The sequence below is a fragment of the Natator depressus genome, chromosome 9, assembly GCF_965152275.1.
Source record: "Natator depressus isolate rNatDep1 chromosome 9, rNatDep2.hap1, whole genome shotgun sequence".
Lineage (NCBI taxonomy): Eukaryota > Metazoa > Chordata > Testudines > Cheloniidae > Natator > Natator depressus.
Window position 1 is genome coordinate 7,208,847 of NC_134242.1, and position 26,920 is coordinate 7,235,766.

Below are 26,920 nucleotides of genomic sequence, written 5' to 3' on the forward strand. Positions count from 1 at the left end.
CGCTAGCTCCCTGGCACCAGGCTTCCGGGAAGTACAGCCTGAGCCGGTGTGAGTCATGTGGAGAGGGGTGGGGCCCGTTCCTCTGCCCCACACAGCCCCAGGTGTCTGGTTACAAGCCAGGAAGGCCTCTCCTGCCGAGCAGCCTTTCCTTGGTGGTGCAAGCGGGAGCGGGGGCGGGGGGGGGGGGAGAAGAACCCCTCCCTCTCCCTGCCAGCCCAGCTCTGCATCTCCACCCATGCCTGCAGGCTGAGCCCAGTGGCGCAGAAGAAGGGACTGAACTTTGTCTCGGCGTGATGCAGTCCAGCGGGACGTCAAAGCCGATACCCAGGAGAACCCCAGCTCCCAGCCACCCTGGCCCTTCCTGGGTCCGCACAGCAAGCTGGGCCCTGGGCAGGGCAAGTGGCTCCGCATTTGGGCCAGAGGCGTGACAAGGGGTCTCTCCGTCCCAGAATCTCTCCGCCCCCCTGGGTGGCTCCCCATTGGCCACCACCGTCCACTCCCACCGGGGGTCAGGTGAGGCTGAGCCCCAGAGAGCCCTATGTGACGGGTGTGTGCTGGTGCCAGGAGCCTGTCTGCCACCCCCTGTGCCCCCCAGTTAATCCCTCTATCTCGGGCCAGCCTCATGTCATCCACCCATGGGCCTTTTGCCCACTTACACTCTGGCTTCCTACAGATATTCCACCGCAGGGGTTGGAGGTCCCTTGGGGGAGTCTGCTCACGTTGGCCGCTCCCCCACTTTGGGTTCACCCGAGTCCCACTTCTGGGATGCCTCCATTGGCTCCCCTTCTCAGGCCAGTCCCCTTTGGGTCTCTCCTCCCCGGACCTACTGCCCACAAACTCTGCCAACCGGCCGGCGATACACAGATCCCCAGGCTCCCTGCCCACTAAGCACATGGGGACGGATCTCACAGAGTTGTTCCAACCCCCCCGGGTTATACAAATCCTCCCGCATAGTCACCCCAGCACCCGTACCCCATTCTCAGAGAGATTCTCCCAGCAGCGTGGGTCACACCCTAGGTCTTTTGCACACCCCGAAACCTCTTCCTATGAGCCTCAGGGTCAGCAGTGGCACCTTGCTGAGCCCTTTGGAGTCCCCAATATCGACTCCGTCCATCCGCCTCTCCGAGTTTGGGACCGACTAAGGGGTGAGACAGCGGAGCTGAGCCGCGGGGTCTACCTGGTTCAGATCACAAGCTGTTCAAAGGCACTGGGGTTGGTATCTATCCCCCGCGCCCCTGCCTTTAATGGGGGTAACCATTTGGTATCTACAAAAAACAAAAACAAAAAACCAGGAGTACTTGTGACCTTAGAGACTAACAAATTTATTAGAGCATAAGCTTTCGTGAGCTACAGCTCACTTCACTGGGTGCATAGAATGGAACATATAGTAAGAAGATATATATATATATATATACATACAGAGAAGGTGGAAGTTGCCATACAAACTATAAGAGGCTAATTAATTAAGATGAGCTATCATCAGCAGGAGAAAAAAACTTTTGTAGGGATAATCAAGATGGCCCATTTAGACAGTTGACAAGAAGGTGTGAGATAGATTCAATGTGTGTAATGACCCAGCCACTCCCAGTCTCTATTCAAACCCAAGTTAATGGTATCTAGTTTGCATATTAATTCAAGCTCAGCAGTTTCTTGTTGGAGTCTGTTTTTGAAGCTTTTCTGTTGCAGAATTGCCACCCTTAAATCTTTTACTGAGTGGCCAGAGAGGTTGAAGTGTTCTCCTACCGGTTTTTGAACGTTATGATTCCTGATGTCAGATTTGTGTCCATTTATTCTTTTGCCTAGAGACTGTCCGGTTTGGCCAATGTACATGGCAGAGGGGCATTGCTGGCACATGATGGCAGATATCACGTTGGTAGATGTGCAGGTGAACGAGCCCCTGATGGTGTGGCTGATGTGATTAGGTTCTTTGATGGTGTCACTTGAATAGATATGTGGACACGGTTGGCAACGGGCTTTGTTGCAAGCATAGGTCCCTGGGTGAGTGGTTCTGTTGTGTGGTGTGTGGTTGCTGGTGAGTATTTGCTCCAGGTTGGGGGGCTGTCTGTACGCGAGGACTGGCCTGTCTCCCAAGGCATTTAGGTATCTAGGTTCCCTGTGGAATTGGCATCCCGCAGTCTTTCCCCGCAGCCCGCCGCTTCTCCAGCTCCAGTTCACAGTGGGCTGCTTCCCCCCGTCCGCTCTCTCCCTCTCATGACCTGCGAGCCCCTGTCACTCGCAGCCCCTCCTGGAGCCCCGCTGGGGTCTGGAACCTGTGCCGTGGACCGAGCCGCCTTCTCCGGCTGTGCAATCAGCTGCGCCTTGTGGAGCTTCCCAGCGCCTGACGCTCTGTCCCTGGGCAGGGTTGTGACGTCCTTCTTAGGGAGCTGGTTCTACGCCATTTTCTTGGTGAGCCCAGAGAAAAGACAGTTACAGCCTGGCCCATCCTGGTCAGCCAGAGCCACAGCCCTCCCGTCGGTGACCTCTCTGTGTCCCCGTTCAGGTGTGTGCCCAGACTGCCCCCCACACTTAACTTCCACCTCATCCGCCCCCCCCCAGCCTTTGTTCCCCAGCTGGGCGTACACGGGAGACGGGGGCCATCTGTGGCAGTTGCTCGCGAGGTATCAAAGTCCCAGTGATGGGGTTTGCCATTGTCTTCGCAAACGCTCCATGATCCGGGGCCTAAGAAAGCGAAGTGTTTCTGTGGTTTTAATCTTTTGACGAAAAATGTAACTGTTGGAGGGAAAATACAGTTTTTAATAGGTAAGGTCCAGACAGCCAGGAGCCATCCCCCCGAGACTCTGAGCCTCTGCGGAGACCAAACAGCCCCCAACACACACGCACACTAGGTATCACTGCAGCATATAGGGGGAACTGAGGCACCCATATGGGGAAACTGAGGCACACACAGGCTTCATAAAAATATTACAGAAATTCCTATTTAGTCACACCCTCACCTGTGGCAGGACACCACCCTCTGGGACACTCCAAGAATGAGTGACTCACTGGGGGCCCGGGAGAGAGGCCATGCCATGTTCATGTCCACCTCAGTGCAGGGCCTTTCCCTGGATAGCCTGCACTTTCTCCTCCTTGGGCCCTCAGTCATTAGGAGGCTGTTCTCCTTTTAGACACTGTTCAGCCCACTCAGACAGATTGAACTGTTTGATTCTTCCCTCATAAGTCAGTCCCTGCAAGTCAGACAGTTAGGCTATGAATGGGGCTGGCGCCACACTCTGCTATCCCCTACCTTATAGAAATGGAGCAGCTGGGCTGTGTGTCATAAGCCCTATACTGTCAGCAGGGAAGGGAGAGTCTCCTTTAGCTCAAGAGGCAGGGCCTCAGGGCTGGAGGGGCTCCGTGTTCCATCCCTGCTGCTGTCTTTCACTGCCAAATAGATGGAGTTGCCACCATCCTGGGAACTCTGCAGCCAGGGTGAAATCCAGGCTCCATTGAAGTCGCTGAGTTGAATGGGAGCAGGATTTGCCCCGGGGCTCCAGCCCGGCCTGGGAGAAGGGGAAGTGCAGGTGCTGGGCCCGGCCCTCAGACCTGGCAACCCTGCTCTTCCGGCTTCTCCTGCAGAGCCGTGGCTGGGAGGAGGCCCCCGAGGTTGAAATGGAACCAGGGCATCACAAGTGTGTCATCACACACAGCCACCCCCGTGGGGGGCTGGGGACACGGCACAGCTGCGGCAAAGCCAGCCGCACCGGTGCAGGGGGACGTGCAAAGCGCAGGCCGACTCATGCCGGTCAGCGTCGGGGCCGGGAACCAGAGGTGGCAACGCAGCCCCCAAGCGCAGTGGGAATGACCGTGTGTCCAAGCAGAGGACAAACTGGGAAGTAGCAACACCGGCTGCTCCAGGACACAAGGCAGCACGAGCCAGGAACTCCCTTGAGTGATCAGAAACAACCCTGGAAGAGGGAGGAGAGCGGCAGCACCAACCAACCTGCCAGCGGGTCAAAAACAACTAAGGGACCCAGGCGTCCGGCGTGCTGGGGTGCCCTGCTCTGGGCAGGTGGCGGTTGCCGGGGCCAGACCGGAGGGCACTGTCTGCATTTCACACCATGGCAGTTCTCGCACAGCCTTCCCGCTGGGTGGGGAAATGGGTGTAGGACCAGGGGGCGAATGGCAAAGCTCTCTGGGCTCCCAACACACGTGCTGGATCACTCCCGCGGCGATGGGCCGGGAGGGGAGCGGGTCGCCGATCCGCAAACCCCGGCCTCCCCACCTGCTTTGCTGTTCCCAGCGAGGGGCCTAGAGGCCTGGGAGCAGTGACATGACTCGTGCCTCAGGGGAAGAAATGCAGCCCCCTCTGGGGCGGGACACGGCCCCAGCGCAGAGGACAGAGCCTGGGGGCCACTCGACGCGCTGCACAGCTCTGAAGCCAGCATGGTATGAAAAACACCTCCTGCTCCCCAGACCCCGGCGCAGCCCCCCACCCGTCACGCCAGCAGCCTGGACTTTGCATTGGAGCAATTACTTTTCTGCCGACGCCAGCGCTTCCGGCATGCGGAGCCACTTCACAAAGCAAGAAACAAGAGGAGAGCAGCAATCGGTGGCTGTAAATCAGCGGGCCCCTTCCCCCCGGCCCCTCAGCCCACCCCCTGCCTTCCCCAGCTTGTCCTCTGCCTTGTCCTCTAGCTACCAGAGAATAAAGTCCCACGTTGCTGTTTTGCAGCCACTGGCCCCGATTTCCCCCGGCCTGGCCCCCCGTGCTCAGTGGGGCCAGAAGGTGACCCCGTGCTGCCGGGGTGAAGGAGGAGTCATGGGGCTGGGCAGCAGCAAATCCAGCCTGAAGTACTGTCCTGGCAGAGTGAGGGCGCCCCCAGCAGGAGGTGGCCAGATCAGCTCAGGTCCATTGCCTGTAACAGGCACAAGTGTGACGAAGTGGGACTGTTCTTAATGTTTCCTCTGAATACTGTAGGGGTGCCTCAGTTTCCCCTGTGCATTTATTAAGTGGTGGGATAAGGGGTGTAATTGTTGCAAAGGGCCAGGGTATATAAATGGCCGACACTCTGTCTCCTGGCAACTGATGGCCTGGGCCCTTCCCCTGTGCAAGGTGAGAGCTAAAGGGTTGGGGAACAAAGGAATCCGGTGACCTCCTGGCCTGGGAAAGGAACAAAGCCCAGAGGAGGAGGGGCTGGAGGGAGTTTCAGTTTGGGGCTGGCTGGGACATGGAGTGAAGGGCAGACGTGGTTGTCTGGCTCCCTGCCCCCCAAAATGGACCCAGCTGAGGGGTCCTGTTCTCTGCACCTACAAGCTCTGTGTTAGACCATGTTCCTGTCATCTAATAAACCTCTGTTTTACTGGCTGGCTGAGAGTCACGTCTGACTGCGGAGTTGGGGGGCAGGACCCTCTGGCTTCCCCAGGACCCCGCCTGAGCGGACTCGCTGTGGGAAGCGCACGGAGGGGCAGAGGAGGCTGAATGCTCCGAGGTCAGACCCAGGAAGGTGGAAGCCGGGTGAGCTGCTTGCCCTGCAGACAGGCTGCTCCCAGAAAGGAGACTTCCCCAGAGTCCTGCCTGGCTTCATGGGGAGCAGTTCCAGAGCAGCGCCCGGGCACTCTGTGACAACAAGCACTGACCCCCCAAGCCCGTCTGAGCAGGAGGCAACACGCATCACCTGTCCATAGGGGGAAACTGAGGCACAGAGCAGCACACTGAAATCCCACAGTCACCCAGGGAGTCAGGCACTGAGACAGGTCTAGAACTCAGATATTCCCGGCCCACAATCCCCTAGGCCAGACGTCCTCGTGCCACGCCAGGGACCTGCTGCTGCTGTGCAGAGTGGGGGAGGGGAGGGTCTCCTCCTGGCTTCCAGCTGCTGAGTGGCATGGCTGGTCGCTCAGCTCGATGCCCTGGCTCCTGCCCCGGGATAGTGACCAGCATCCACCAGTGCCAGGGTCCGTAGAGCAAAACTTGGATTTAGGGTCCCACATCCGAGAGCTGAGCCGGGGGAGTCAACTGAGGCTCTGCCTCCCTCTTACAGCCAGCCACTAATGGGTAGGTCCTCCTCCCACCTTTGCCCAGCTAGAGCACCCTCAGTCCTGACCTGCAGCCCCCCGCCCCCCCAGCCCTGCACTCCCCACACCCAGCCCTGCCGGTGCCCTCACTCCTGACCCGCAGCCCCTGCTAACCCAGCCCTTCGCTCCCCACACCCAGCTCTGCCGGTGCCCCTCACTCCTGACCCACAGCTCCCTGCCAGCCCAGCCCTGCACTCCCCACACCCAGCTCTGCCGGTGCCCCTCACTCCTGACCCACAGCTCCCTGCCAGCCCAGCCCTGCACTCCCCACACTCAGCTCTGCCGGTGCCCTCACTCCTGACCCCTAGCCCCTGCTAGCCCAGCCCTGCGCTCCCCACACCCAGCTCTGCCGGTGCCCCTCACTCCTGACCCGCAGCCCCTGCTAACCCAGCCCTGCGCTCCCCACACTCAGCTCTGCCGGTGCCCTCACTCCTGACCCACAGCCCCCTGCCAGCCCAGCCCTGCGCTCCCCACACCCAGCTCTGGCAGTGCCCCTCACTCCTGACCCACAGCCCCTGCTAACCCAGCCCTGTGCGCCCCACACCCAGCTCTGCCGGTGCCCCTCACTCCTGACCCACAGCCCCCTGCCATCCCAGCCCTGGGCTCAGCACACAGGGACCCTGTAACACTCCCCAGTGGGTCACACTTTCCCTCTGGCGCTGGAGCTGGGACCATCATGGGGGGGTTTCCCCCTGGGCTGGGCTAGAAGGCCCGCACTGAGCGGAGCCGGGCTGGGCAGGGGGTCGCTCCATGCCACCTTGCCCTGCGCCAGGCTGGCAGCACAGCGTGAAGGGCCGGCTGGGCCAAGCCGTCGGCCTGCAGGTGGCAGCAGCGTCCTCTCGCCCCGGGCCCGGCTGCTGTGCATGTGGACGGGGCCGTGCCCGGTGGGGAGGATCCAGCCCTTCCTGGCCCCCCGGGCCCTGCTGCGAGCCCTGAGGCCTTGGCTGCCTCCCAAGCCCTATTGTCACGGGAGGGCGTTTGCAGAACCTGCAGCCATTGTCTGCCCTCCATTGTCCCTCGCCCTGCGGCCGGTTCCCAGGCCTCCCCTGCCAGCCGCTGGGCTCCGCTGTTCACACCAATTACCAGACAATGAGCCATGAGCGAGCAGCGCTGCACGCAGCTGGCCTGGCAGGGACCCACCTTCCCCCCGAACCGTGCTCAGGGGCCCTGGTCAGGCCCGGGGAGCGCGGGGCCCCAGCCAGCAGCCGGTGGGCCGGGAGGGCTGGGATCCACACAACCAGCATGATCTCACTGACACAGCTGCTGAGAGTCTCGCCAATTAGGTTAATGAACGGGGCGGGACCGGCATGTCAGTGAGGGGCTGTGGGGGTGACATGGGGGCCCGCAGGGCAGGTCACAGGATGACTTGTGGGGGGCACAGCCCAGGCCACGGGGGTGACTCGGAGAGGCCGAGGGAGAGCATGGCACCGGGGTATCCAAGGCAGTGGCAGGCACACTTCCCCCACACGGTGCCCAGCCAACACGCCGCAATGCTCCCCCGAGGGACCATCTCTAGGGCTTGGCGGGGAGCTGGGCTCACAGGCCAGTCAGCCCTCGGCCCCTCTGCTGTGGGGGCACGTGCTGCCAGGGGCGATGCAGACGCAGCCAGCAGGATCCGCACCGAGACCCGCTGGGCAGGCCCCAGCCAGGGTGGCGTTGGGTCACTCCCGATGTGAACGTGGCACTCCCACCTGGGAGCACGTTGCTATCTGCTGGGAGCGTCCCGCCAGCCCAGCCAGGTTCTGCCCTCGACGGCTCTGCTCCATCCCCACGGCAGCCCTGGCCCTTAGCCCCAAGGAGGAGGAGGGGGGCTGCCCAGGGCCACTCACACCCTCATCATGGCACAGGGCGAGTGTCTCTCATTTTCCCTGGGCCAGCAGAGCCACAGGCTGCAGGCCAGGCCAGGGGTAGATGGCTGCATTGCCATCACCAATGGCAGTTTAACCAGTGGAACTCACTGCCACAAAGTATCAGTGAGGCCAAGGGCTTGGTTGGAGTCAAAAACAGAGCATGCAGTGACCCACTGCAGAGGGTCAGAATGTCTCGGGGGAATCAAGCAGGGGGTTGGGGAGAGGGTCACACAAGAACCCTCTGTTACACAGTCCTTGCACCTTTCTCTGCAGTGGATGGGGCGGCCCCATTGGAGACAGGCCCCTGCTCCCACTCGAGCTGGCGATCTCTCTGTCCCAGCTCCTAGGGGTGTCATGGGGGGACACAGAGCCAGGGATGCAGACACAGCACCGCTGACGTGGGCTGAGAGCAACTGACTGCGTTCTGGGCACCTTCCCCAGGCACCCAGAGCCTGCAAAGGGGGTAGCTGAAACCCCCCCTCCCCAGAGGGGTTTACGTGCCCCACACCTTGGCTGGCAGCCAGAAGCGGGGAGGGGCTGAGGTGGGAACATGCAGAAGCAGCATCAGTTGTTCGGGGCCTTTCATCTTTCCCTTTGCCCCTGTCCCGGTGCCAGCAGCCCCGGCTTGCTCACCCTCGGCAATTACCGCACTTTGATCCGCCGGAGAATCGGCTATTGTCAGGGACACATTGTAGGACAATTAAGGCCCAGGCAACGTGATGTCGTCATCAGCCAGCCTGTGTGCAGAGCGGGACCGGAAAGGCTGCAGGCCCCCAGTGCCTTGGCAGAGAGACGGGGGAGCCAGGCAATGGCCCCCAGCCCAGCTGGGGAGCAGTGTCTCCCTCACCCAGACAACTGGGCAATGGCCCCGGCCCAGACAGAGCCAGGCAATGCAGCCCCCCTGGCCCGGACAGAGCCAGGCAATGGCCCCCGGCCCAGACAGAGCCAGGCAATGCAGCCCCCCGTTCCCGACACAGCCGTGCAATGCAGCCCCCCGCAGCCCAGACAGAGCCAGGCAATGCCCCCCACAGCCCAGACAGAGCCAGGCAATGCCCCCCGAAGCTCAGGCAATGCCCCGCAGCCCAGACAGAGCCAGGCAATGCAGCCCCCAGGCCCCGACAGAGGATGCAATGCCGCCGGCCCAGACAGAGCCAGGCAATGGCCCCCGGCCCAGACAGAGCCAGGCAATTCAGCCCCACGGCCCAGACAGAGCCAGGCAATGGCCCCTGGCCCCGACAGAGCCGTGCAATGCCCCCGGCCCAGACAGAGCCAAGCAATGCAGCCCCCTGGCCCAGACAGAGCCGTGCAATGCCCCTGGCCCAGACAGAGCCGTGCAATGCAGCCCCCTGGCCCAGACAGAGCCATGCAATGCCCCTGGACCAGACAGAGCCAGGCAATGCAGCTCCCCGGCCCAGACAGAGCCAGGCAATGCCCCCCGAAGCTCAGGCAATGCCCCCTGGCCCAGACAGAGCCAGGCAATGCCCCCTGGCCCAGCCTGCAGGGATCTGCTCAGGTCCCTGCTTCCTGAGACTCGCCAGGCCCTGAGCTCCCAGCACCCCACAATGCGGCTCTGTGCATGGTGCCAAGCGGCCAGCCTGAGGGCACACGGAGCTCTCGGCTCTCCCATCCTGGTGGGACCCAGGCACCGACGGTCCCTGCGCTCCCTGCTCCCCAAACATCCTGGTTTATAGCACCCCCCTGCTGACAGGGAGGCACCCCCACCTCCACTCTGGGGCGCTGCAGCAAGGCAGACAGCGAGCGCCGGCAGGGACCCTGGGACTCTGCCTGGCTCCCAGTCACTGCTGAGCTGGGCTGGGTTGTCCCTGCAGCCCCTGGATCCCAGCACGCTAGGCCAGACTCCTGGGGACGACTGTGCCTGCACCCCAAGCTGTGATACGAGGGTGACAGGCCCTTCCAAAATACAGCAGCGTCATGGGAACATAAGCGCTGCCCTCCTTGGTCAGACCATGGTCCATCCAGCCCAGTATCCTGCTTCTGACAGTGGCTCCTACCAGAGCTGCAGGGGGAGCGTACAGAACAGGGCAATTATGGGGGCAGTCCACCCACATCTTCCACTCCTGGCTTCCAGCAGTCAGAGGTTTAGGGACACCCCGAGCATGGGGTTGTGTCCCTGACCATCTTGGCTAATAGCCATTGATGGACTATCCTTCATCAACTCCTCCTGGTCTCTTCTGAACCCAGTTCTGCTTTTGGCCTTTACAACATCCCCTGGCAAGGAGTTCCACAGGTGAATTGTGCATTATAGCAAAAAGTATTTCCTCTACTTTGTATTCAAGCTGCTGCCTATTAATGGGAGCAAGTGACCCCTGGCTCTTGCATGATGTGAAGGGGTAAATAACACATCCCTATTCACGGTCTCCGCACCAGTCGTGATTTTATAGCCTTCTATCACATCCCCCCCTTTGTTGTCTCTCTTCCAAGCTGAACAGCCCCAATGTTCAGAGGGGGTGATGGGGGCACAGCGGCAGGGGGAGTATTGGGGCCCGGAAGGTGTGTTGGGACACGTGGGCATTCCAGGGAGCAAGTGGGAATCTCTGGCTGGGGGGCACTGCAATAGCTCGGGCTGTGCAGAGCCCCACCCCAAGGACAGTGTGGTCTCTGAGCCCCCAGGAATTACCCACCCTCAAGCACCAGGCCCTGTCCCTGCCCCCAGGCCCTGCCATCGGCAGGGTCACAGGACAGCGCGGGTGCCACTGGGCACAGCGAGGCCTTGCATCATGAATCATTCTGGGCGAGCGGGTCGGCATCAGAACCCTGGGGACCGGGGCCTTGGCAGGATTTGCTGACGCGCCTGTTCTCAGCCTGAGCCCCCAGCGCCGACGCTAACGGCTGGGCCGTTTGGGGGGCCCAGGCCCCGAGTCCGTGCCGGGGCCGCAGTGATGTGAACTGACAACAACGGCTTGGCGAGGCTAAAAGCGTGAAAATGATCAAGCCAGGCGGGTCGCCTGTGATCATTAGGGGGCTCTTTGATGGGGCCGCCCGCTCGGGGGCCGGGAACAATGAGCTCATTCAGACCGGGGAAGGCTGCAGCCAGGCCCCTGCTCCCAAGCCAGCCAGCCCGGGCCCGGCGAACTCACTACCCTAATGAATTCCAACTGGATCAGCTGCCCTCCCGCCCCCATTTACCGGCACCTTTATTCCCCCTTCCCGGCCCATCCCCACGGCAGGGCCCTGGCACCACCGCCGGGCGCTGCCTTAATGAATTCAGCTGTTGTGAGTCCCCCAGCATGGGAAAGCGCGGCCCCGGCCCCCCCCAGGGCACTGTATATATACAACGCCGTTCACCCCGGGGCCCATTGTTCCCCTGTCATCTCCAGAGCACGCAGCGGTGGAGACGAGGAGCGAGGGGGGGACCCCTGTGCCGGCCCAGCTCCCAGCACAGCAGCCAGGCAGGCAGAGGGGAAGAGCCGGCCCAGAACCAGCCTAGTGTTCCCACCTGCCACACCATGCTGCTGCCGCTGGTCTGCATCCTGCAGCTGACGGCTGGTGCCCCCGTGGGCAAGGAGCTTCACCAGATGCCAGCCAGCATCCTGCAAGGTCAGTGCAGGCGCCAGTGGGTCACCAGTCCCTGCTCAGCCCAGGCAGAGCCCCGCCGGGCAACCAGGCTCCAGGCAAGGGACTCATTTCTTGCCAGGGGGCTTTGCTTACAGGATTGGTACAGCTGACAAGTGGTGTGGGGGGGAAGGGGTTCTGGGAACCAGGACTCCTGGGTCCCGTTCCAGGCTCTGGGACGGGAGTGGGGTCTAGTGGTTAGAGCAGGGCAGCTGGGAGCCGGACTTCTGGGTCCTATATTCCCAGCTTTGCCTCCTGCTCATTTGGGACAGTGGGCAAACCCCTTCGCGGTCCCCCCCTGGGGATCCCCAGGGCCGTGTGGTTCATTGTAATGGCTCGGGGCTCCCATCCTGGTGGGTTTCACCGGGCCACCCCGGGCTTTTTGCAGGGGCTGGTCAGGCTCGTGGGGGGCACTGCCGGGAACAGGAAGGGCCGAGGGGGAGATGTGTCGGGGCGGGAGCTGTCCCCACCCTGCATGCACCTGCTGGCTTTTGCAGAGTAAATCGAAGAAAATACCTGGGCCGGGGTGGGCTCATCCCTAAACCCCAGCCACTGCAGCCAAACCCCGCCTTGCTGCTTGGGTGGGAATTCCCAGGCGAAGGGAAGGGCTGAGCCCTCACGGGGAGCCTTGGAGAGGCCCTTGGGATCCCGGCCCCGGGGCCGCTCTGAGGTAACTCCTGGGAACCCGAGCACCACTGTAAGAGGCCGTGGAATCTCACAGCCGTTCATGCCCAGACACAAACACACGCATGCCACCCCCCAGAGCAAGCCCGCAATGCAAACACCACCCACGCAACCCCCTAATGCAACCACACACAGACAATTCAAACACAACCTCTCTCCCCATGCAAACACACGCATGCACCCCTCAGTGCAATCCCCAAGGCACCCCCATGCAAACAACCCCCCCAATACAACCCCTCATTAAAACACCCCTGCAATGCAACCCCCCCACCCCCACAGTGCAAACACATCTCCAACCCCGGCTGGAGGGGCAGGGCGCCTTCCCTGCAGTGAGTCTGGTTGCTAAGCGCCATGCCCGGTGCCCAGCACACGCCCGTGTTGTGGCACGAAGCCCTGACAAGCCCATTGCCGTTTGGAGGGGTGGGGTGCCCAGACAGGCTGAACCGGGTCCCAAGCTCAGCTCTCTCCAGCTCCCAGAGCCTGGCACTCGGCACCCAGACTCTACAGGCCTGGAAGTGGCTGGCCTGAAACCCGGGCGCCGTGCCCTGCTGCAGGGGAGGACTCTGTTTGTCCGACCAGCAACGCACACAATGCACACGGGGAAGCCAGGTCTCCGGGGTCCTATTCTCCACTTTGCCACGTACTCACCTGGGACAGTGGGCAAGGCCCTTCGCCCTCTGTGTGCCAGCTTGCCCCGCTGTGAGAGGGTGGGCCCCACCTCAGGACCCCCCGGGGCAGCCACGTGCTCTGTCCGAGGGTCAGGCACAACAGGGGAAAGACCCTCCTTATCGGCACCTGGCCACCTGGGAGGCACATGGCTTCACTGCTCCTGCTTGGCTCACCAGCTGTGATGCCATGGCGCCGGAGGGGGGGCTCCCGTCTCCCGCTGACTCTCACCGCCAGGCATGGGATGGGATCCCACCCAGCGGGGACAGCAGCCACAACCTCCTGAGCCCCAAGGGGGGGGAGACAGGCCCCACGCCAGGGGCGAGCCAATCCCAGGCAGCGGGCTCCCCATGCGCAGGGTTGGACCGGGCCCAACTACTGCAGGGGAGACCACCTGCCCAGGAGAGGCCGAGGTGGGCAGGAGGACCCAGCTCAGCCCCAGATCTCCCTGGCTGCTAGGGCCTGACATTGTCCCCCTGTGAGCCTGCTGAGGTCACTCAATTAGGGTGAACTGCAAACAGAACGGGGCAGACAAACCCCAGAAGCTGGTGGATATTCCAATACTTCGATTTCCCAAGCCAGCCCAAAACAGCTTCTGCAGCACCTCCTGGGTTACTCAGACATCCAAACAACGCAGTTCCCTTCCAGTGCCCAGCCTCCGGCCTCCAGCCAGACCCACGTCAGATACGATGACGATTACGGAAAATCTTGTCTCATCATATAAAAGAAAAGGTTCTTGCAATCCCAAAGGATCAGCCACACACCCAGCTCCAATTCTAACTTAGACCTTACCCCAAAGCCACGCTCAGAGCCAATTCTTATTAACTAAGCTAAAATGTATTAAAAAAGAAAAGAGAGAGAGTTGGTTGAAAGATCAATAGGTGGAATCTCCTTCCTTAGAGGTTTTTAAGGTCAGGCTTGACAAAGCCCTGGCTGGGATGATTTAGTTGGGGATTGGTCCTGCTTTGAGCAGGGGGTTGGACTAGATGATCTCCTGAGGTCCCTTCCAGCCCTGACATTCTATGATTCTATGATCAATACACAGACAGACTTGAATTCAATTCTTGAGGTCCAGATACAGAGCAGAGATGAGCTTGTAGTTGCCCAAAGTCCTTTTAGAAATAGTCCAGAGGTTATAGTCCAATGTCCATATTCAGGGTGACTCCAGTCAGTGACTGGGGATCTCAATCCTTATGGCTCAGGGTTTCCCCCTCTTGAAACCCAAAGCAGATCGGAGATGAAGAAGGATCATGTCCCAGGGTCTTTATACATTTCCAGCAGCCTTTTGGCCTGAGAAAACAACAGGCTTAACTTTCCTTCTCCTAAACATCATGGCAATTAGCACAGTGTAATTTATCCATTCAATACTGTAGTTCACGTGCAGGTTACCCAACCTTCAAAGAGACATATTGACAATAACACTATTTCACTCAAGTGTTTTCCTAAATGTTAATATTCCTTTTTTGATCTTTGAATCAAAGCCATAGCAATAGACAAGACTTGTTTGCTTACCTCACAAGCCCTGAGCAAACACCTACCCTTCTATCTCTAACAATGCAGGCTTGCATTTCAAAGCTCTGTTTATTTCCATCTCTTCCTAACCAAAGTCCGGCAATGCGTCAGGTCAGTCTGTGAGTTAATTAACTCTTTCTGGCCCTGTCACCGTTCAATGAGATATATTAATTTCATTAAGATGATGTTGAAGTAAAAAGAAAATGGTACAGAGTTTAAGCATAGAAGTTTCTGGTTATCAGGGAATAAGGTACAGATGATCAAGGGGGGCGAAATTTGGTTTAGGACGGTGGCGTAAGGAATACATAATCTGCAGTCTCCCCAACTGGGGGTAAAAGTTTAACGGGTCAAAGTACAGACATTGAGATATGGGGGTATGTTGTTCATATAATGGCTATGTTCAGGTGCGGAGTATAATGAGTGGATACGATGATGAGGATGGATTTACCCTCATTTGGTGGGATTTAATGTTCCGTGAGTTTAAGGTTTTATTACACTCATAACCTCACACCCGCTTTGGTCTGTTCTCTGCACTCCGGGGCCTCAGTCGCAGCCACATAGAGGCCCAATGGGGAGAAGAGGGGTGGAACTGTGCTCTGGGATGGGGGGCGCGGCCAGGGGTAGGGAGGGGGCACGGCCAAGGCGCGGCGTAAGTGAGAGCAGCCCCAAGGGGAGGCAAGGGGGCTTGGAGCCGCCCTCCAGGCCGAAGCGGCTGGCAGTCAGGGCCGCGGGCTAGGGCTAACCAGGCTCCTCTCTCTCTCTCTCTCTGCAGCACTCTCCAGCCGGGGGACGCTAGTCCTGGAGGCCGCCCTGAAGAGCGCTCTGGTGGCCTTGGAGGGGGCGCTGGCTGAGCACGAGCGGCAGCTGCGGGAGTGTGGGGAGTGCGCGCCCTGCCTCTTTGGGGACTGCGGCAACCGGAGCGGGGAGTGTGCCCGTGAGTGCCCGCCCCCCGCCCCGCCGGCCCAGCCACACACACCAGCAGCGCAGGCTGGCTGGGGGCTCCTGCATGAGGCCCCATGGCTTGTCCCCTGGTCAGTGGCAGTCCCACGGCGGGGAGGTCGTCGGTGGGGCAGGCTGGGGTGACCTGCCGGAGCAGCAGGAGCCCTGCTGTTGCCTACAGCCTGTTCGCTCCAGCGAGCGACCCTACAATAACAAACCCGCACAGCCGGCCTCACAGCTGTCCCGGTAACACCACGCGCGGGGGCTAGAAAGGCTAACCTGTGTGGGCAGCACCAGCCCCCACAGACCACCCTACAACCCTGCGCTCCTGAGAGACCCTACAATAACAAACCCCGCCTGTGCACAGGCCAGCTCTCCTGGAGACCCTACAATAACAAACCTGCATACCAAAATACCAGGTCCGGGGTGGGCTCATCCCTAAACCCCAGCCACTGCAGCCAAACCCCGCCTTGCTGTTTGGGTGGGAATTGCCAGGCGAAGGGAAGGGCTGAGCCCTCACGGGGAGCCTTGGAGAGGCCCTTGGGATCCCAGCCCGGGGGCCGCTCTGAGGTTACTCCTGGGAACCTGAGCACCACTGTAAGAGGCCGTGGAATCTCACAGCCGTGCATGCCCAGACCCAAACACACGCATGCCACCCCCCAGAGCAAGCCCATGTGTGCAGCCCAGCTCTCTGGAGAGACCCTACAATAACAAACCCCACATGTGCACAGCCCAGCTCTCCCGAGAGACCCTACAATAACAAACCCCACATGTGCACAGCCCAGCTCTCCTGAGAGACCCTACAACAACAAACCTTGCATGCGTGCAGCCCAGCTCTCCCGAGAGACCCTACAATAGCAAACCCTACATGTGCACAGTCCAGCTCTCTGGAGAGACCCTACAATAACAAACAAGGGCCCATCCAATGGATGTTCAGACTGCACTATGGGGGAAGAACCGGAGGGAGGGCATGAGGGTAAGGAAGGAAATTCGGCAGCATGGTGCCCTCAGCTGATAGCCCAGCCCCGTGCATAGCCTGTGGGCAGGGAGTGGGCTCCACTCTGACCTGTCTCCTCTCTCCCCAGCCCCGGAGGCCCCTCTGGCTCCCCTGCCCAGCTGCCAGGCTGTCCTGGAAGCCCAGGCCACCCCGGAGCAGGCCGAGAGGAACTGGGCGCTGAGCAAGGCGTGTGCCCCCTACCAGCGCCTGTGCCCCGCTGACGACCTGAGCCCTGACGCCTGCGTTCGGCTGATGGCCAGGCGCTGCCAGCTGCGCCTGCAGGAGTGCAGTAGGTACCAGCCCCAAATGGCGGCATGGGGTGGGTGGGGGAATCCTAACCTCATGCGGCAGCTCAGTGGAGTTCACCGAGCAGGGGGATGGCCCACCTGGTCTCTGGCCAAGTGACTCCAGACCCAGCGCCCCCTCATCCCGGGACCCCTCACAGCAGGGTCTGGAGGGGGGTCACCCACTGGGCCTGAGCCCATCCCCCCCACAGCAGCCCTAGCCCAGGAGCGGGTGCCGAACGTGGCTCGGCTCCCGTCCCTCCCCTGGCCTGCTGTGCCAGCCGCCACCCTCAGCTGCATCCACAGGGGGCGCCGCTGGGCAGCACAGGGCTCACTGCTGCTCCCTTGGGCTGAGCCTAAGCGGTGTGCTCGGCGTGGGCTGGTTTGATGGAGGGATCGCACAGGAGACCCTACAATAACAAACAGGGAGCCCAGACAACAGAGAAGTCGTGCTGTGGGAGTGACCCGCAGTGCACAGTGCAGGGAAAACAGGCCCAGATCAGGCCCCAGCACTGGGCTCTGGTGCCCGCTGCTCTGCCCTGCAGCCCCATCCCCTCCTAGAGGGTTGGCGCCAGGGCAAACACCTCCCTGCCCCCGCCCACAGGTGGGACAGAGTGAGGGAAGCTCTAGGTCCCAGGCTGTCACAGCTCCTCCCCAGCTGGATGACCCCAGCCCACTGCGTAGCTGGGTTTCGCTCCTGGGAGACCCTACAATAGACAAACCACTGTGAGCAGCCCCCACAGTCACAGGAGACCTTCGATAACACACCAGTGTGTGCAACCCCAGCATTTCCGGGAGACCCCTTAATAAACCAGCATGCGCTGCCCCACGCTCTCAGGAGCCCCTACAATAACAAACAGCAAATGGCAGGGAAACCCCAGCCTGGGCAGGAGGCTGATTTCCAGGGGTTGTGAGGGGGCCCAGCCGAGGGGGTGGGTGGGGAGTCCAGGAGGCCCCAGCATGCGGGTGGCATGTGTCCCCGGCAGCGCAGCCCATCCCTCAGGTCTCATCCCCCTGCAGGGCTGGAGAGCAACATGGACGATATGAACAACCTCTCGGACCAGCCAGTGCCAGGTGAGTCTGCAGCTGCTCAAGGCATTTGGGGCCACACCCCATGGGTGTGTGGTGGGCGCAGGAGCGAGGGCTGGGCATCACCCTGCTGCCAGGCAGGGACATGCCTTCCCATGTGCCCCAGCTTCAGTAACAGGTGGCGATGGGGGCAGGGGCAGCTGCCCCGTAGGGTTCACCATGGATGGGCACAGCTTGCTGAGCTCTTCATACCCTCTGCCCACCCTGCCTAGGCTTGCATGGGGCCACAGCACCACCCCTCAGTGCTCGCTGCCTTGGTGGGCACCGAGGTCGGCGTCGGCAGGGCTGTGGGGGCGCCCGGGGCTGCCCCAGGACACAGCTGCATGCGTCCCTGGCCCACACACACACGCACCATGCAGTGCATCCCTGGCACAGATACACACGCACCGTGCAGTTCATCCCTGATGCACGCGCACACGCACCATGCAGTGCATCCCCAATGCACGCACACGCACCATGCAGTGCATCCCTAATGCACGCACACATGCACCATGCAGTGCATTCCCAGCGCGCGCACACACACCATGCAGTGCATTCCCAGCGCGCGCACACACATGCACCATGCAGTGCATCCCCGACGTACGCACACATGCACCGTGCAGTGCATCCCTGGCACAGACACACACACGCACCACGCAGTGCATCCCTGACGTGCACGCACACACACACACACACACCCCTTGTTATTAAGCACTCCTGGAATTAAGCATGACAGCTCCATGAAGACAGGCCGTTCCACACCAGCTCCCAGTCCCAGCTGGACCCGCCCCTGCAGAGCCCTGTTAAAGGAACAGACGCTCTAACCAGCCTGGTTTGGGCCCTCGGTGGCACCCAAGAATATTGGGGCCCAATTGAGCCTCATGTCTCATGAAACATGTAGGACAAGGATAGCAGGGGGCTGCGGGTCGGGAGTGAGGGACATTGGCAAAGCTGTAGGGGAGCCTCTTCTCTCCCCCCCATCTGATCTCTTCTCTCTCTCTCTCTCTCTCTCTCTCTCTTCCTCCCCAGGGACGTGTGGCCGGGGGGTGGTGGCACCCAATGCCACAGCAACCAAGGGCAAGATCGTGGGGGGCAGTGTGGCGCCGCGGGGCGCCTGGCCCTGGCTGGTCTCGGTGCGGCTGGGCGGGGAGCTGATGTGCGGCGGGGTGCTGGTGGGGGACACCTGGGTCCTCACGGCTGCACACTGCTTCGCCGGGTAAGGCTGGGGATAGCCCCAGGGGGCACAGGCAGCTACAGGCACCCGACAGCCTTGCAGCCGAGTGGGGGCGTCTCCCATGGGAGCACTGAGTGCAGCTGGCCGGTGCCAGCCCAGGGCAGAGACAGGGCATGGCCCCTGTGCAGCTCAGCTTCAGGGGCAATGGGGCAGCCTCCCTCTCACCATGCCACCCTGCCCAGCCACTGCTCGGGCCGGGCCCTGCTGTCCCCTGATGGGGGGGGGGGGGGGGAAGGTGCCTGGCGCAGGGCAACTGAGCCCCAGGGCAGGAAGCCCCAAGGGGCCCAGCTGGCAGAGCTGCCTGGGGCCAGGTCCCCTGTGTGGGGAGCGGGAGGGGGGGCCTGTCTCTGCCTGCCCCCCCTCATTCCCTGCTCCACCCTCCCGCAGGAACGGCAACGAGCTGGCCTGGACGGTGGTGGTGGGGGACTACGATCTCGCCAAGTGGGACGAGGGCGAGCAGGTGCTGCCCGTCAACCGCATCATCACGCACCCCAAGGTAAGGGGGGGGCTCCCCCAGCATGTCCCCCACCTGCCTGCCCCAGTGCCTGTTCCCAGAGGCCCCCGGCCCCCTCCCCTCCCCCAACCACCCTGGGGCCCCGACTGCCCCCAGCATCCCAATCCCCCAGCACCCTGACCATCCCCCGCACCCCCACTCCCTCACCCCCTGCTCCTCTCCCCACACAGTTCAACCCCAAGACCTTCCACAGCGACGTGGCGCTGCTGGAGCTGGGGCGCCCGGTGGCCCCCTCGGCCTGGCTGAGCCCGGTGTGCCTGCCCGACGGTCCTGAGGAGCCCGGCCCAGGGACACCCTGCTACATCGCCGGCTGGGGGTCCCTCTACCAAGGTAGGTCGGGTGCGGGGCCGGGGCAGTTCCGCCCAGCGCTCTCCTGCGCCCCCTGCTGGCAGGCCAGGGGAGTGGGGGCTGGTCCAGGTGCTTTCCCTGCCGGAGTAGTGTCCTCTGGAAGCCAGTGGGCCCCAGCGACCCGGGCATCTCCCCGAAACTGGGACGGAGCATCCGGCATCTCAGCCAACCCAGCAGGCCGGGGATGGCTCCCTGCTGCCCGGGCACTAGGCCCAGGTACCGCAGGGGTGGGGGGCGCAGTGGGGACAGCAGCCCCTTCCCGTGACTTGCTTTTTGCCCTGGCAGAGGGGCCGTCGGCCAAGGTGGTGATGGAGGCTCGGGTGCCTGTGCTGAGCCAGGACGCCTGCCGCAGTGCGCTGGGCAAGGAGCTGCTCACCAATGCCATGTTTTGCGCCGGCTACTTGGCCGGCGGCATCGACTCCTGCCAGGTAACGGCTGGGGGGGTCCCAGGGTGAGGAGAGGGTGCCCCCACGATGGGCCAGGCATGGAGCCACAGCACGTGCCACGGAGCAACCAGTGCCAAGGCCAGCAGTGCCACTGCGATCCACCAGAGGGCAGAGCTGGGAGCTGCTGGCTGCTGGGGCTGGCACACACCGGCTGGAATCCCTCCACCGGGCGTGACCTGGGGGCAGACCCAGGCATGGGTTGCCTGGCTGGGGCAGGGCAGAGCAGGGGGGCTCCCTTAGTCTTGACCATTGAGGAGCCTAGGACTCCTGGGTCCTATTGCCGGCTCAGCTGCTGGCCAGGGCCTGCCCGGCTCTGTGACTCAGTTTACCCTCTACCCAAAGGGGCCAATGGCAGGATGGGGCCAGGTGGAGGGAGGCTTCCTGGGCCACGTGCTCCTGGGGGACCTTAGAGCTGGTCCCTGCTTTGCCCACCCCTGCCCAAGCTTTATGCCAGCCTGTGGCTGCTTCTCCCCCAGGGAGATTCTGGTGGGCCCCTGACGTGCCAGGAGTCCGGGTCGCAGCAGTCCGTGCTGTATGGCATCACGTCCTGGGGAGATGGCTGCGGGGAGCAGGGCAAGCCGGGCGTGTACACCCGCGTGACAGCCTTCGCCGACTGGATCCGCCGCCAGATGGACAGTGAGTGCCACGGCCGGCTCGGCAGCAGGGGCTGCGGGGGGCACAGGCCAGGGCAGAGCAGCCTGAACCTCAGGGCCATGAGCTGGATAACAGCGGGGGTCGGGCGAGGAATGGGCATTGCCTGGCTGGGACCAGGTACTGTCAGCCATGGGGGAAGAGGGGCCCAGATGGCAGCGCCAGGGCGGGGAACTGAGCCACTAGGACACCGGAGTCTCTGTCCTAGGCAGGATAGGAGGGTGTGATGGGGCGATCCCTGGCAGTCCCCCAGGGGGTGGTGCCCAGGGGTCCCCCCAGGGGAGGGGCGGCGTCCGGGGGTTCCCCAGGGGAGGGGGTGGTGCCCAGGGGTGTGGCCCTTTCTCTCCGTCCCTAGCCCCTTGCCCTCCCCAGAATCACCCGAGAGCAGAGAGCCCACCTGCTTCGAGCTGCTGGCCGCATCCCAGCTGCCCGCCGAGCGCCAGCACGCAGAGCTCGCCCACCTGTGCTCCTTCTATGCCCAGTCGTGCGCCCCGCCCCAAGGCCGGGCCGCCTGCGCCCGGGTCGCCGAGGAGACCTGCAGGATGAAGAGGAGGAGATGCGGTGAGTGGCGCTGGCCGGGAGGGGCTGGGTGCTGCCAGGGTGCAAAGCCTGCCGGGGCACCAGGCTGGGAGGCCTGGGGGACACACCCAGAGCTGTGGCCCAGGGGCTCTGACCCTCAGCACTCTTCGGGCCTCAGGCTTATGCCCACAACCTGGCACCAACCCCTTGCCCCCCAGGGCAAAGCTACCTTCTGCAGATGGGGCCACCCGAGGGGAAGGGCAGGGGGGAGCAGAGCAGGGCCGGGGGGGTAGGCTGAGGTCCTATAGCTAATGGGGTGGCTGATAACGTGCTGTAGGGGCAGAGCGGGACAGGGAGGGCACACAGTGCCCCAGGCCCAGGCTGAGGAGCTAAGGTGACAAAGGCCTCGCTGAGTCAGGGTTGTGCCAGCTGCTCTGTGGGCCCTGGCGCCGGGGGCACTGGGGGACGTCCCGCTAACGCCCAGTTCCCCACAGAGCTGCGCGCCTATGCCCAGACACTGCTGGATTTCCTGCGCCGGGCCGAGGAGTTCTTCCGAAACCAGGTGGACTTCGCCTTCTTCACCCACACCCTGCCCCGCTTCATGGAGCAGCTGTACGGGCATCTCTTCCCCGCCCGGGTTCGCCGGGCCACGGCAGGTACCTGCTCCCCGGATCTGCCACTTCTCCTGCCCGGGCCACGCCAGGGACCCCCATCCCCCCAGATCTCCCACATCCCCCGGCCAGACGTGCCAGGCCACGGCAGGTACCTGCCCCCCGGATCTGCCACTTCTCCTGCCCAGGCCTCGCCAGGGACCCCCGCCTTCCCCCCACAATCTTCCACCCGGGCTACGCCAGGGACCCCCATCCCCCCAGATCTCCCACATCCCCCAGCCAGACATGCTGGGCCACGGCAGGTACATGCCCCCCCAGATCTGCCACCCCCCACTTCCCCCACCCAGGCCACACCAGGGACCCCCACCTCCTCCCCCCAATCTCCCTCCTAGGTCATGCTAAGGACCCGCATCCCCCCGGATCTCCCACATCCCCCGGCCAGGCCATGCTAGGGACCTCCTTGCCCTGATCTCCTTTCTCCCCTGCCCAGGCCACACCAGGGACCCCTGCCCCCTGGATCTCCTACCTCCCCAGGCCATGGCAGGTAGCTGCCCTCCAGATCTCCCCCACCTGGGACATGGCAGGGACCCCTGCCCCCTGGATTTCCCACCTCCCCTGCCCTTGCCGGGACTCCCGACCTGCACCCCACCCCCATACCCTGCCTCTGGATCCCCACATCCCAGCTCTGGGCCCGCACGAGGACATAGGGGGATCCACTCGCACTGCTTCGGGAACCTTGATCCCACCCCCAACCTCCACTGGGGACTTTGAAGGCACCCCCAGTATGGGCTCCCCAATTGGGTCAGCTACAGCCCAGCACCTCCTGTCCCTCCTCAGCACTGCGAGGGGTACGGGGTCTTTCCGGGAGCTGGCTGCCTCCCCCACGCCCGTAGCATCCAGCTGCCTGCAGAGGGGCTGTCTCAGCCCATGGCTGGGGCTGGGCTGGGGCACTGGGCCAGCTCCCTGGCACCTGCCCACAGCAGCATGGCCACTACTTGCCCCACCCACTGCCAGCCCCACATCCTGCCCCACACACCCCCCAGCGCCCTGCTGCCGAGACTGAGTCCTGTATCATCTCCCCAGGGCTGGGGGCCGAGGGGCAGGCAAGCCCTGAAGAGGTCCTGAGCGCCCCCAGCAGGTAAAGCCAGTCCCAGGGCTGGGTGGGGCCCTGTGTGAGATGGGGGGGGGGGGGAAGGGGAGGAAAGAGGTGCTGGCCAGGGATTGGGGGGAGGTGTGGGGCTCGGGATCAGGGGCTGGGGGGGGGGGGAGGGAAGAGGCCTGTTGGGGCTGGGGGGGAGGGGGGCACGGAAGAGACAGGCCATGGGACTCAGGCCAGTGCCAGGGGGATACACAGGTGGCCCCTGTCAAGGTCCAGGGGGCATGTGCCACCCCTCCCTCACCCCACACATCCCCCACCTCTTGGACAGACCCTCAGCCAGGGGCTGCACAGCCAGCCGGCCACGGGAGCCAGGCTCCACGGAGGGCACGGTCCCCCCAGGCTGGGCATGTGGGGGTGGCATTGACTCGAAGGTGGGCAATAGAGGGTCCGGCTGCAGGCTTATAGTCTCATGGGCTGGTGCTGTCTGGCGTACCCCGGAGCTGCTGGGACCCCCACCTCCAAAAATGCTCTGCTGCTGGCCGGGGGGGGCGGGGGGGAGAGACGCTGCTCACCCTGCCCCTCATCGCAGGACCCAGCCCCCACCCTTCTTGGCGCTGTTCCAGGCCGTGGGCCCTGCGCTGGAGGACTGGGTGGGGGAGCTGAGCGCCATGGCTGGGGGCGACACAGCCCCCCCAACTCCTGCACTGGCCGCTGGGCAGCTCCGAGGGGAGGAGCAGCTCTTCCTGCAGGTAAGGGGGGGTGGGCTCTGACTGGGGAGGGGGGACCCCCAGCCTCTCCAAAGAGGGCAGCACTGCAGCCTGAAGCTGCCCGTGGGCACCTGGCCCCTCCGGTTCAGCCTCCACTCAGCTGGACCCCAAATCCAGCTCCCGCAGGCCACCATGGCCCTAGCCCAGGGGCAGGAACAGCTGGAAATCCCATCTGACCCCAGCACCCCCAAACTGACCCTGGCACCCCATCAACCCACCCCCTCCCTGACCTCAACACAGATCCCCGCACTCCCCCCCGTCAGCTCCTTCTCCATCATCCCCTGCACCTTATCGATCCCCACCCCCTCCTGAACCCCCAGCCGCAGGGAGCCCCCTCCTCCCACAGCACCCAGCACTGCCTGGGGCTGGTGTCACTGGCATTGCCAGCGGGTGCCACCCATACGGGCCCCACTCACTCCCTGCGTCCCTCTGCTTCAGCAGGCCGAGGGGGCAGTGGAGGCGTTGAAGGGGCACGGCTGGGCCTTTCTCCAGCAGCTGCGGTCTCAGCTGGGGGCCCAAGGAGCAGGGCCACCCCCAGGAGCTGCCTCCCCGCTGAACCGTAAGTGCTTGCGGAGGGGTGAGGTGGGGGCATGTCTGGGGCACTCACCCCAGCTAGTTACTCACGGCAGGGGGTGGTGCAAGGCACAGCTGTGCCCAGTTAGACCTCAGCCTGGATGGCACTGCAGGGCCCATCATGGCATTGCCCTGCCTCATGCCAGGGGGCTTGGCTGTGGACTGGGCAGCCTGGCCTCAGATGCTCTAGGGCACTCCAGTGCCAGCCATGCCACCTGGCTCATGGTGCCATCTCATTGTGTTGCCAGGGGTGCACTGGCAGCGTACGGGGCCTGGGGGGAGCCTTTCCCCGTGGGGCAGTTGGGGCATCTTTCTCTCTGTGGCAGGATCTGCGGCTGTGGGGGACCCGTCCCTGCGGGCGAGGCGAGAACTGGGGGGAGCCCTCCCCAGCAATGAGGGACCAGGTGATCACAGAGGTATGCCCACCCCGCAGCGATTGTGTGGCACAGGGCCTGGGTTCCCACCTCCCCCACCCAAGGCGGGGGGGGGGAGGGCTGCACTGGGACCCCCCGCTGCAGCCAAGAGGTGCCTAGCTTCCACCATGCCCTGTTGGGGCAGAGCCATATTGAGCTCACCACTACACCCAGCCTGGCAGCTAGGATCAGCCCAGAGGGCCCCGTGCAGCTTGGCTGAGCCAGGTGCCCCCTCCAGGCCTTTCCCTCTCCACCCCAGGGGTGGGGGGCCAGGCTTACCTGTTCCCCCTCAGGGGTCAGGGCCCCAGGGGTAGGGCTGTGCCAGGCTAGGGGGTTGTTGAGTCCAGGGCACTGGACTCATGTGCCATGCAACCCCCCTGCCCTCTCAGCTGGAAACATTCCTCCCCCCACCCCAATGGCTCCGTGGCATTGCTGGGCCCCATTACACACCAGCTACCCACCATCCCAGAGGTGGCTGCAGTGATCCTTGCCCAGCCAGTATAGCACATCAAGTCCTTTTGGCCCCTTTGAGACAAAAGGTGCCAGGGAAATGCCAACGGTTGGGTGGCAGGGGACAGGCCCGGACCAGCTCCTGGCAGCCTGGCTCTCCACCAGCTGGGGGATTTCGGTGAGTGCCCTGACTGCCTCTCCCCCTCTTGGCGCAGGCTGCCCAGGGCTGCAGGAGGCAGCGCTGCAGGTCCGCGCCGTGCAGGAGCTCTACCGCTGGGTCCTGCGGGTGCCGGAGGGGGACCTGGTCATGACCTTCCAGGAGGTGAGTGAGCCATGCCCCACGGGGACACAGGGGCTGGGGGGTATTGAGCCAACCCCCAGCATCACACCCTGCCTCCCACTGGGCCCCCCTGGGCTGCAAGGGCTACTGCCACAGAGAGGCCCACCCCACCATTCCCCCGCTCCCCACATTGCCCCCGCTGGCCTCCGCTCCCCATACCCCCAACATGCTGCCTCTCCCTCCTGGTCTCCATCCCCACCCTCCACTTGCCCCATCCCCTGGCTGGGGGGGTGGGCGGGGAGAGTCTGTCCCTCTCTGGTGGCAGACCCAGGTGCCAGCTGGGGGCTGAGCCCTTTAACCTTTACCTCCATGCAGCCTGGGTTCAAATCCTGCTGCCAGGGTGGGGAGGGTGCCACCCCTCAGAGGAGCCCTTGAGCCCAGCTCCCCTCAGGGGCTGCCAGCCAGCTGCACCACACAGCAGTGGGGCAGGCGGCTTGCAGAGGCAGGCAGGCCCCCAGCCCACGCTCAGGGCAGTTCTGCCAGCCCAGGCATTGTGCAGCCTGGAGCACCTGCTGCCCCGGGTCACCATGCTGCCAGGGGCTCCCCTGTGGCTCTGTGCCCCCTCTCCCCCTTCATGCTGCTCCCCTCTCCCCACAGATCCTGGTGGACCTGGGCTCCAAGAACACCAAGGGGCTGTACAGGGCACGGGTTCGGGCCACAGTTGGCGGGAAAGCCACTGCCTTCCCCGCCCTGGTGGGGCTGGAGAGCGACTCGCTGTATCGCAGCATGCCCGGCCTCATCGCCCTGGCACTGGCAGCTTTGCAGACCTAACGGGACCCCTGCTGCCCCCTCGTAGAGGAGAACTGGCCGGGGGTCCCTATTCAGGGCCAGCCTGGAGACAGGGCAGCACCAGGGCCAGGTGCCAGCCAGGTCCCTTGGCACAGCAAGCAGGACCCAGCCTGGCACACCCTGTTGCCATGGAGAATGCCGGGACCCCAAAGCCAGCTCCTCACAGCAAGGCCTTCACTGGGCAGGGGGGCAGCCAAGACCGGAGGGGTCCCTTCCACCTCCCAAGCTCCCTGGAGTCTGGGCCAGCCCCCCCAGCTGTTGCAGGGGCTACATGGGGCTGAAATGCAGCCCCCCCCCCACCTCAGAGGGCTAAGCTGAACTGCAGCTGAGTGCCCCTTGGCAGGGCATGGCCTGGACATGGGCAACCAGAAGGAACAGCCTCCCCCTGGGCTTTCCTTTCTCGGTCAAGCTGGGTCCTAAAGGGCTCTAATCCTGGGCCCCCCAGGCCCGTTTCCAGACCCCCATGCCAGCCCCAGCAGCTTCGGCTCCCTGTCAAACAGCCACCAGAGGGAGCTGATTCCTTTGGGGGTGTCTGCAGGCTCCCCCTTGGGGGCATGCCTCTCAGAAGCTATTTATTT

General features: G+C 63.2%; 1 protein-coding gene across 1 annotated transcript; it reads left to right on the forward strand.

The window, feature by feature from the left end:
• Positions 1–11,332: 11,332 nt before the first annotated feature.
• PRSS56 (serine protease 56) lies at positions 11,333–26,920 on the forward strand. Its single transcript, XM_074963220.1, has 17 exons — positions 11,333–11,423; positions 15,073–15,234; positions 16,325–16,525; positions 17,541–17,594; positions 18,618–18,804; positions 19,210–19,318; positions 19,507–19,666; positions 19,970–20,112; positions 20,607–20,766; positions 21,154–21,342; positions 21,795–21,956; positions 22,995–23,049; positions 23,600–23,759; positions 24,216–24,336; positions 24,677–24,766; positions 25,429–25,535; positions 26,151–26,920. Exons 1-17 carry the CDS (start codon positions 11,333–11,335, stop codon positions 26,322–26,324), a joined length of 2,325 nt encoding a protein of 774 aa, XP_074819321.1. The 3' UTR covers positions 26,325–26,920.

Bases quoted from the DNA above. Each gene is read 5' to 3' on its own strand.
- PRSS56 (XM_074963220.1), top strand. From the start codon at position 11,333: ATGCTGCTGCCGCTGGTCTGCATCCTGCAGCTGACGGCTGGTGCCCCC. The intron at 17,595-18,617 runs GTGAGTCTGCAG...CTTCCTCCCCAG, and splicing joins CTCGGACCAGCCAGTGCCAG to GGACGTGTGGCCGGGGGGTG. The intron at 18,805-19,209 runs GTAAGGCTGGGG...ACCCTCCCGCAG, and splicing joins GCTGCACACTGCTTCGCCGG to GAACGGCAACGAGCTGGCCT.